At 39.4% G+C, this 11,341-nt stretch overlaps 1 protein-coding gene across 1 annotated transcript; it reads right to left on the reverse strand.

Annotated features, from left to right (window-relative positions):
• Window positions 1-486: 486 nt before the first annotated feature.
• LOC309575989 (riboflavin-binding protein-like) lies at window positions 487-11,135 on the reverse strand (the record flags this gene model as incomplete). Its single annotated transcript, XM_082286899.1, has 6 exons — window positions 11,109-11,135; window positions 10,095-10,252; window positions 9,287-9,386; window positions 8,053-8,181; window positions 3,651-3,762; window positions 487-729 (listed from the first exon to the last, which is right to left on the reverse strand). The coding sequence occupies exons 2-6, from the start codon at window positions 10,231-10,233 to the stop codon at window positions 487-489; spliced, it is 723 nt and encodes a 240-aa protein (XP_082143025.1). The 5' UTR covers window positions 10,234-10,252; window positions 11,109-11,135.
• Window positions 11,136-11,341: the final 206 nt, after the last annotated feature.

Below are 11,341 nucleotides of genomic sequence, written 5' to 3' on the forward strand. Positions count from 1 at the left end.
AAAATACATACATTTTCAGTGGTCAGTAGCCAGGCTCACTGACCTATTTCTGCCTGAAGATTTCTTCTTTATCTCAGCAGAGCCAGGCACAGAGGAACTCATGACAGGAGTGCTATGTGCCTGTGCTAGTGAAGGACTTGGGCTGAAGATTTGGTGCATTACTGGCAGGCATGACCTTCCAGGGGTCTCCAGTTCTCACTGGTCCACCTTAAGGCAGCAGGGGCTGCCTGTGCCTCTTCTCTTTGAAAGTCAACCCCTAGATGTTTCCTTCAGGCTTGTAGCTGTTCAGTTCAAGTCACAAGATCACACCTGTGCTAACCTGTCTGGAGCTTTGTGATGCAGATGCAAAAACATCAGAGAAAGATTAATACAACCAGCCATTGATTTATTATGTTCTAGAAAGCAAGGGATAAAGCAGGCTGGCATGATGCCCCGAGCCCAGCCTCCACGACGACTTCTCTTGTCCTGACATACATCCACTAGCATTTATCTTGTTTGTTCACCTTCCTCTCGCTTTAGTTTCCCAGACTTCAGGAGTTTATTTTGGCAGGCATGCTCCTCGCTGCTGCTGCTGCTGCTGCTGGAGCTTTCCTCTGAGCTCTTTGAGAGGAGATACTTGATTGCAATCGAGTCCTTCTTGTTCATTTGCAAGCAGAGGCAGGAGGATTTGCTCACCTTAAATGACTCCCCCCACATACTCTGGCACATGTCGGTCCCATTTGCATATATCTGTGTGTCAAATAAGAAATGCCTCAATTACATTTAAAAATAATTGAATTAAAATAAGTTTGTATAAAATTGATAAACATTCATCACTTTATAAAAACTGGTACCAGGTTATAAAAACGTTGTCTGCAGTCCTTTACTGTCTTGCTGTGTGCTATGCTTCATCTCTTCTGAGATGTCTGAAAATGTTACCCAGTCCCACAACTGGCAAAAGTGATTTGCCTGTTTTGAGAGCAAGTGGTTACACAAAGTGCAGGGATCAACAGCTGCCCTTTGTTTCCACCCTGGGGCTGACAGCCCAGCAGCTCTCTGGGGCTGACAGTCAAAGCTGTGTGTGAGAGCCTTTACAACTTGTAGCATGTCAGGACATTCTGACATGCCTCGAAATCTGAGTAGTGCTGAAAGTGCCAGACAGTGCTTTGAATATGGGAATCTTTTTATTTACAGGCCAGAGACAGCCCAGTGGAGTCACAGCTCCGAGGGATCTCATTGTGCCTGCTGCAACGTACTTCATGGATGGGCAGGACCTCACAAGCAAAGAGAAGAGACATAATTCAGCAGCTGCCTGAAGACAGTAAGTTTTTGTCAGGCTTCCAGAGTGCTTTTACCAGTGGGGTAATGTCCTTTCTGGCTCAAGAAACTGCAAATTGCAGCTTCTTGTACTCTTGTCGAGTGAATCTGTTCTGTTCTTGGTACTACAGCATTTTGTAAATCCTGTGTCATAGGACCTGTCAACCACACAACAAAGATACTGCTTGTTTGCTGAGCTCACATTGTGACAACCTTTTGCCTGCCCAGCTTGAGTTTGTCTAAAGAATATTAGCTAAAATATGGATGCTGCAGGTGCTGGAGAAGGAGTATGGAGGTTGGATAGTGCACTGGGAGCAGGGTCAGAAAAGGAAATCTCCCGCTATCTAGTTCTTTCCTTGTGTTCTCAGGGCAGGCAGTTATAGCTCTTTCTTTCCCACTATTCCTGTGATTTTAAGTAGCATTAGATATTTTCTTCCAGCTCCTGTGCAGTTCCTGAATTTCTACCTGCTTTTAGCTAATCATTCCAGAAAGTGTTAAAGCCTGTCAAGTGGGTTCGTTTAGGTCTTTATGCAAGAGACATGGCTACACCGTATACCTGTGTCCCACAGGTTCTGTAATGTGTTTGTGCTCTTCTACTTGCTAAATTGGTAATTTTATATTGACCTTCCTCCTAATTCTGCTTAAAGATCAGAGCATAATCAGAATGCTGCAGCAAATACATGGAGCACATAGCCTATTTACCCAATATGTCCCTAAATTTCTGCAAAGGATTCTAACTGTTTAGCTTCTTGGAAAATTTCCTAGTCTGTGCATTAACATTGCTTGAGGAGCACCCAGCTGGGAGAATAATGACAAGGCTAAAACTGGCCATGGTCAGTTGTGCATCTTTAATATTCAGTGTTTGTTCTTTATTCAGCAGTTGTCCCAAATGGGCCTTAGAACCACTTGCATATATTACATGCAGAGCTGCTGATTGCTCCTCTGTGTGAAAAAAGTAAGGATCTGTCTACAGTGCTCTGACATGTGAGAACTCTTTCATGAGTCCAAACCAGGGCAGCCTAGCGTTTCTATATCATGTAATTTTCATATGGGAAATGTGTGCTTTTTTAATTTCTCTGCAGAAATTTCATCTTTATGCTTACTTACCATGCAAGCCTATTTTTGGTGAAAAACATGGGCAACTTAGGGTGTGGTTTAGGAATAGCTGTGCCTGGCTTCAAGTGATAAGACCTCGGACCTTGCTGCATGTTTTTCCCTGCAGATGGTACATTTTCTTTAAGAAATAAGTGCAAGGGAACTCAAGGTTAAAAATTCCTATCTCTGAAACAAGGACAGTTTGAACAGAGACTGGAGATTATTTACGGAGATTATAATTTTGTTTTTCACTTCATCTGGAACTACTGATGATTTAGCACATCTGGGAAACTAAGCTGTAAGTTTCCACAGCCCATTTGTTTTTGGCCACCTTCCTGAGTCTGCTGATTAGTGTCATTTTTGCAAGGCAGACAGCAATCCTGCACTAACTGGACTGTGTCTGCCACTTATATCAGTTGCTGAACTGACTTCTGGAAGTACATGCACTTGAATTGAATTCAAAATAATGAATCTGCAAGCCTTACTACCAGTCCCTAAGCACTTCACTTAAATTTTATTTACTTCTTCAATTTGGGCAGTTTTTCATGGACTCAGTGAAGTTCAACTGTTAAAAATATTCAAGTACACTTTTGAACTGTATTATATCACTCTGATGCTAAACTTACTTGAGTCACTAGAAAAATCCAACCTGACTCTGGAAAGGTCTGCAGATCAGGTTCCAGGCAACCTTGCTCCTGTAAGTCTTGTCAGTTCTCATTTTATACACTTTTGTGTCTAAAATTAGTTATCCCAACCATTAAACATTCTCAGAAAGATGGGATGGAGAAGGACAAGGTAAAAGAGAGAAAAGGACAAAGGTACCTAATAGGCAAGAAAACCTTAAAAGTTCCTCAGTGGTTTGGGAATTTACATTCCAATTTTTAAAAAATAGAGGTGTGTAGATCCCCATATTGTGTAAGGAACCTTATTAAATGCATCTTAGTGTCTCTGTATGAACAAAGTTCATTTATCTTTTACTTTCTAAATCCCATTGTGGTTAAAATATCAGTGTTTCTTGAACTTTTGTTTCACAAGTGGAATGAATAGTGATTAACTAAATGTATGTCTACCTAGAGTAAGTGCTGTACATAAAAATGAATGTTGGAAAATATGCGTACTTAAAAAGTCTGATGTAGGAATGGCTTGAAACTGCTGAAGTAAAAATAATTCACTGATGGCATTTTACTCCCATATATTCAGGAAAAAAAAAAGAACTCCTAATGCCATATTTTCTTCTTCAGTTGATCAGGTTTTCTTACCTCACTGTATGGAGTACATTTATCCTTACAGTGGTTTTCTCCACTTTCATCCCATTCCCAGTCTGTCAGCCAGTTACGAACACATATGGAATCATCTTTGCAGGCTTCATACCTTCATGGAGATTAGTGTGGAAGATACAGTTACTTCTCTCACATTTGTCAGTGGACTCAGATTCAACTCAAAGAGGTGTCCATGGGCTCTGTTAGTAACATGGTGTGATTACAGTGCAGCTTAGCAACAAATCTTCAAGAAATGTGCACAGTGCACATTATCTTAGCTTGACATGTTCATAAACTCCGAGCTGGCCAGGAAGACTTAAATTCCCATGAAAACTAAACAGTTCACTCTCTACTTTTTATACTCACGGACTTAGCAAAGGGCTCGTGTTGTGGGTGTTTTCTGCTTGGTTATTTGATGTTACTGAGTGGAAGAAATCCTGGGAGGGAGGGAGGGAGGGAGTTTCATGAATGCTGCTGTTCAGTATCATAACAGAGCATAGGTATGCTAAGGGTGAACTGTCACTTGAAGGAGATGTGGGGCAAGTTTGTATTTATTAATTAATACGGGAGAAGTAGAATGATGTTTCCCAGGCAGGGGAGGTGCTATGAGGAATGTACACCGAAATAAGGAAATTCCGCAAACAACAAAATCATATAAACTAATAGGCTGTCAGCCTCAGAACAACATTTTCAAGGAAGTTAAAAGGAAAAGGAAAGATAAGAGTCCTGTAGGGTATAAATCTAAAATCTTGAATTTTAAGTTATTTTTAACTTGTAAGTGGTAATGTAGAAAAAAACCTATAAATGGCCTGGAATGAGTAGAGTTCTGGCTGATCTATGTGATGAGAGATCTCATGACTTACCATTATCCTACATAATTTCCTCCCTTGCACTTCTGTTTTATGTTGTACTTTTTGGCTCTTACCTTTCTTAAGGTCCACTTCCTGCAAATCAGTTAACATCTACTTAAATTTGGTCTCATTGTCTTCTGGAGAATTATTCATACCAGTAACCGAAAGTGCCAAAACAATGAGGCACAGCTTCCAGAAAGTTAACATTTAGCATGGTATTTGTAATTAGTGGCTTTGGATAGGTTTTCTGTTTGTCATTTTGAATCTTCAGGGTCATGTTTCAAAGCTATTTTGATATCAGAGGGCTGCAGCCTTACATTTTAAAATGAAATATGTGCATCGTCACGTGGTCACAGAACTACGAGAACTGGACATTGAAGTAGATTTGCAAATGCAGAAAGGTCAGAAGAGGCATATCTGCAGAACCTTCACATTGCTTTTCTGGGCTTTTTGGAGGGAGAAAGAGCAATAACAAATGGAAAGTAACCAGGGCCTGAACTAAAGAGCTCAGGGTCAGGAGACATTTACTCTCAATGGGTTCATCCCTGAATCTACTGTCAGATGTAGGGGCTCTGCTGGAAATAGAGGCTAAAATCTGATAAATTAATATTCATGCTATGCATTTGGTTTCCTCAGAAATCTGAATAAAATATATTTATTAAAGTCTTTATATTTTTATTCACCATTATTTATTAACTTGTCAGATGAAATGTTTCCTAATCACAATTATTACCTGACTGTGGTTTGTTCTATAAGCAGGTGGCAAGGCATAACTCTATTGCTAGGAGTTTTTCTATATCCCAATGGAAGTAATTAAGAAGTCAAGTTTATGAAAAGTCATGATTTGTGAAAAGTCTAATTTCTGCCATCCAGAAACATGGAAGTTGTTTCTTCAAACGTTAACTAAAACCTGTGAGAAACATAAATACTTAAAAGATCCTCCCCGAACATATTAGTTCCCTATGTACAATGAGCAGGATTATTTTTATTTTAAAGCCTTTCCCCCTGTATTTCTTATAATTAGCTCTTTCTCTTTTATAGGGCCCTTTCCCAGGTGAATGAGAAAATGACTTGTACATTGGGCTCTTTCAAAAGCAACAGTTTAACGACTACTGAGAGCAAGGAATCCTAAAACAATAGGAAGAAAAGGAAGGCCCCAAGCTAGTCAGATGAATTTCTTTTAAATTAAGTCACTGCTCATTCAGAATACTCTGCACATTTCTGGCCACAAAGACATACAGTATGCAGCAGGCACACTCCCAGTATGTAGAGAAAGTAGGTCACATCACCAGCAGTGCTACAGCATGCTAAAGGGACTCCAGTGAATAGAGCATGACAAAATGTTACTTTAAATCACCAGAAAGGGTGGGAATTCTGTCCAGGCTCTTTTCTAGCTTCAGGCCTTAAGCAGGGTAAGGGAAAGGGTTTGACACTGGCATTAGGCAGGCACACAGACCAGCGCGCAGGGTAATGGGCCTTCAGTACATTTTTGATTCAGGCCAGGCATCTGTGACGCCAAAAGGGGCAATAGATCATTGCTCAGGACTTGTTTAGAGCAGATCCTCTCTCTGCCAGGACACTCTATACTGGAAAAGGGTCAGTTTTTCCTGTGCAGCAGCTCTCAATCACCCCATGATACTTTCCAACAACTAAAGTTGAAAGTGCTGTTTACCTGAAGGTTCTGGCAATGCCCAGGGAACACTGAGGATTTTGCAATGTAATATTGACCCATGATCTACACTTTGGTATAAATCTCATATACACTAAAGCTGGCTTAAACCAGTCCATAGATGCAAACTAAACTTACAGCACACATTTTCTTTCATTTTTACACTTTCACTCGATGTAACAGTTTGGTAAAGATTTTCATGCTACCTGTTTTGGGATGCATTTGTTTTAGATACTGGTATTTTATCATTTTCCCCATTAGATCTATTCTAAAGCTCGCTGGCAACTCCAGTGCTTTAATACCCAAATGCAAAATTTGATTCTGAGCTTTAAGATTCAGAGCACTGAGGGCAATTCAAGGTCTCAGTCTTTATCTTCAAGGAGGTCAGTAATCTGGATTCAGTTTAGAAGATTACAAAAAACTTAGCAAGGAAGACTGCACATGACAAATCTGTTCCTGAGGCACATGAAGTTTCCTGACACAGAAATAAAATTTGTTGCTAGAGAAAGCTCTAGGAAAGCTAAGAAATACATCAGCCCTTCTCACTCTCTTCCATTACAAATCCAAGCTATGCTTCTTGTTTCCTTCACTGGCACAAAGCAATGGAGACATATTTAAAGACAAATCCTACCAAAATTCTGCACTGCATACATGACTTTGCCCTTGGAGGGAATGGAAATGGATCCACATGTCAATAATATTCAAGTTGTATGAGCACTAGGGAAGCATGGCAGAGAGCAGCCCAAGAGAACCCTACCATGCCCTGTGTTCTGTATTTTCTGTACTTTCAAAAAAAAGCTCTTTTATAACATTTTTATTAGTATCATAATGGTTTTCCATGATTTTCAGAGCAGCCTAAGGGATCCAGACATTCACAGTCCATTACCTTCATGGAAAGCTAGCACATTTAATCCTATAGTGTGAACAGAGCCTGTGGTGTTTGTGCTATGCTTCACACACACATCCAGACAAGTTACTCCAGTGACTGGGCACAACATTCATAAGGTGGTGACTGAGTTTATGTGTCCCACAGTGATATTATTTAAGATCCAACATCTCAGAAAAGGGAGGGAAGGAGAGAGAGAGGGAGGGAGAGGTATATGCTGGATAAGTTGCGGTGGAAAAATCTGAGTACCCTACGTGGATACAATGCTCCTGCCCCAAGACTAAGGAGAGATGGGTGCTGGGTTGTCCCCACATGCCTCGCACTCAAAAAATAATGTAATTCTCTGATGCTGTGTTTTGGGAAACAAAGTTAAATGCTATTATGCTGCTCATTGCTATTAATAATTTTAGCATTACTTGGCTGAGGTTGTCTCAGATATTCAGGCTTTTAGAAGAGATTTTAGAGAGTGTAATGATAGAAGGGAGAAGGTCAAGGGTGAAAAATTAAGGAATGAAGCTAATTTGTTACATTAATTAGTTGAAATCCCACATGAAGTGACATCTTTCCTGATTTTGTAGTGCATTTTATGCATACAAAACAAATGTATCATATCATTATCAATTATTCAAATTGAAAATGCTAGTTGCAGAAATGCTACCTCACAGACATGGCCTTTTCAAAGGGTGGGCAGGCCCTTGCTGCTGCCAGTGCCTGTCAGTGTGGCAGGAGCTCCTCTGTCACAACGCCACTGCACTGCATCCTCACCCAGAGCAGGGCAGTGCTGTCCCCAAGTCACTAAACTCATGTTAGTGTCTCCATCCTACATTCACAGCCTGTGTTGTTATTATTTTGGGGGCAGTAGCTTAGCAGAAGGAAAAGTACAAATGGCAAATGAGAAATTCAGAAGCAGAACAAGAGAAAAGGGGGTGAAACACCATTGAATCATGGGCATATTAAAATTAAATAAAAATACTTTTATTAAAAAGCTGAACCTACCAGTCATCACAAAAGCTTTGACACAATGGAACACCCTGAATAGCAGCAGTGTCGTTGGGATGGATCCAGCGAGCAGCATGTGGAGAACACCGGTAAAAGCACTCGATTTTCTTTGTGAAATCTTCACAGCTGTGGTGGATGAGAAAAGCCACAAATAAGCCTGTTTCTGAGCATCAAGGCTACAGCCTCAGTTTTCTAGGCCTGCTTTGATGTGGATGCAATACTACAGATTAGGAGAAAAACACAGAAAAGCATCCTTTGGCCCTGTTAATGCCTAAGTTTGAAACTCATTCCTCTGGCATTGTGTACGGACTCTGACCGTGCAATTACCACAGCCAGCTACAGCACAAATGTTTCCATGCATATTTCAGCCCTATTTGTGTAAGCTTTCCGTGAACTTTTGAGGCCTTGAGTTTTCCTGGCAACAACGATTCCAGGCAATAATAAAATGTAGTTTAAAACGATAGTATAAAACTTTGTCCGTGCTGTAGCCTCATGGTTTCACTAATCTTTAGATTTTTCCCACAGCCCAGATGAAGTTACTTAAAATTGCATACTGTGCTGCTCTCCTGGGAGTGGCAGGCAAGAGCTGTTACTTTTTCACATCTGCTTTTGCTTAATTGTTTTGTACTTTCATCCCTTTATTTCTATAACTTGCCATGTTTCACAGCTTTAACATCTAAGGGGGTACTAAAAATCTTAATTAAGGAGACGTTCTTCATGGTTACAAAACCCACAGGATTATAAGAATTTTTATTCTAAATTTTCAGACATTTCATTTCTGGACTCCTGGGTTTGGGTTTTTTTTTTTTTTGGTGAGATTTAATAATCTAGTTGATGTGCTTTCTAAACAAAGGAAGAAACTGGTCTCTATTCACTACAGATCACACTCACTGGTGGGTGATGGTTGGAGAACTACAGAGGTGCAGGGTGGTTGTCACCTGCTGGGTTTTCAACTGGTTTGCATTGCTAGATCTGGTTCTATACAGAAAGCAAACTTGAAAAAACATAGCTGTGTCTTGACAAAATGTCATAAATAGTATAGACTTAGGGATTTGTGGGTTTGTGTGAGAGGAGAAGAAGAGTCAGAGGTTGGTCAGATATAGAGAAAAGGTGATGGGAACTAGGCTGGGTGACATTATCTCTAAGGTAACCTAATGTCCATCAGCAGCTGGTGGCTGCTCCAGCCCAGATCTTTGGAACCAGGACACAGAAAACATCAAAGCTGACTTACGATTTACTGAGCTGCCCACATCTGTTCCAGTAGCTGTTGCTTACTTTAATTACCGGGGAATGAGCCAATTGCTCTGTGAAGTCTGCATAGCAACAGGAAGCTGTTAGGAATGAAACAAAGATCTTGCAATAAGTGTTCCTTTTTAACACTGTATTTGGAAGACAGAAATGTAAGATGAATCTGGTTTGGACCATAATATGATAAAGTCTCTTAGTACAAACTCGAAGGTGTACTCAAGCTCTAACAATTTTGGGTGTGAAAGTAGCAGTGTAAATGCTGGGAGAGGTGGACTGGCAAAAACAGTGCTTTGTCAAGTTGTGCCCAGAGAGTCCCAAGAATTTTACCAGTGTTCTGCCAGATGCCACATCCTGAGGGATACTAACTTTGAAAACTACCAAACATAAAAAAAAAAGAGTTGAAGAATTTTAATAAGTGCTGTACTTTGCTTACAATAGAATTTTGATTTCAACTTTTCCCATTTGGTGTCTGCTACAATTAATTACAATAAACCAAAGTAATCTTTGCTGTGAATATTTTTAAGCAGATGGAGCTACAAGAAAGACAAACTGCATCAGAATTTTGAAAAGAAAATAAATTAAGTCAATGAGACTTTCACAAATGACTTTGTTAAGACCCAGTATCTTACTCTTGGTTTGCATGCAGTAAAATGCCAATGAAGGAGGCTGTTCAAATACAATGCATACTGCATCTTATATATTTTTGAGAAATTAGGGGAAGTGCCAAAACAGTTACTGTGTACAATGCTGTACTTCTTGACCATATTTGGAAAAAATTAAACCACTCTTACATTTAGAGTACAGAGTGCACTCTTGCATATTTGGCTCAGGACTTGGCTTTGGTTTTTGGGTGTCCCCTTCCAGACATCCATATTGTTTGCAGGTGGATGATGTTATGACAGCAAGGAGGGTGATAGCAAACCTCAGCATTGTTCTTCAGCTCTTTTTCCTGTATTAAGAGAAGTCTTTGTTTACATCCTTTGTTTCTAGGAGAACCCATAACATTAAAAGGAAGGACTGCATTTAAAATACTACATATATAATCAAATAAAATATGCTCAGCAAAGATGCACACAGAAATATTAAGACACATTGTCCCTTCCTCTTTGCTTATAACTGAACACTTACCCTTCTGTTTCATATTTCTGAAGTTTGGTGACAAGTGATAAAAGTCATCAATAATTCAGGCTATGTGTGAAAACGTGTTATCATTTTCAGTATTTAAGAAAATTATTTTAAATTTCTTACACTAAGCTGAATTATTTTTTAATCCTTCCAAGAGACATTTGTATGTTTCCCTAGATTTGAAGAAAATATTGATTAGTTCTAAAACCTGAAGAGTTTTTTTGCACACTTGGAAATTCCAATTAAATACAGCTGCAAGTGAGATAGTAGTGTTCATCACCTGAGCTGGATAAATTACATTGAATACTTGCCTTTTGAAGCTATGCTGATTTATATTTAAGAATCTGATCTGTTATTTTCTGCTTCTGTTGTAGAGTTTGGTCAAAAATGCAAGACAAAAATATTTTATCTTTATGACTAAAATTTCTCTAAACACAGGCTATATATTAGTCAGCTATAAAGATACATCTATAACTTGTTACATAAATCAATGCATTATTCTTTATACATGCTATTAATTTAACCCTTCATTCTTTAGTTAAGTATTCCTGTTAACTTTTTGGAATAATTTTGCCTGAATAAGCACTGCAGTTCTTCTATGCACCCAGACTTTTCAGATATAAAGAACAACTTATACAGAAGAAGAAAACTCTCTCTTCAATTTCTCTGTAATTTCTCACCTCTTTTGCTTTCCTTCTGGGTGATACTTCTCCCTGGAACAGGAACACAGTAAATTGCTTTTCCCATTTTCCACTTTATATACACACCATCTGGCACCAGTGCTCCAGAATTTGTTTGCCCTGGAAGAGTTCCTTGACCCTTTGGAATGCTAACACAGATTTATCTCAAAAGCAGATGCAATGACCAGCACATAATGCCCTTTTATTGCTTGCAAACGTCGACATGATAAAGA

The sequence above is a fragment of the Coloeus monedula genome, assembly GCF_965178545.1.
Source record: "Coloeus monedula genome assembly, chromosome: 9".
In the NCBI taxonomy this organism is placed as follows: domain Eukaryota; kingdom Metazoa; phylum Chordata; class Aves; order Passeriformes; family Corvidae; genus Coloeus; species Coloeus monedula.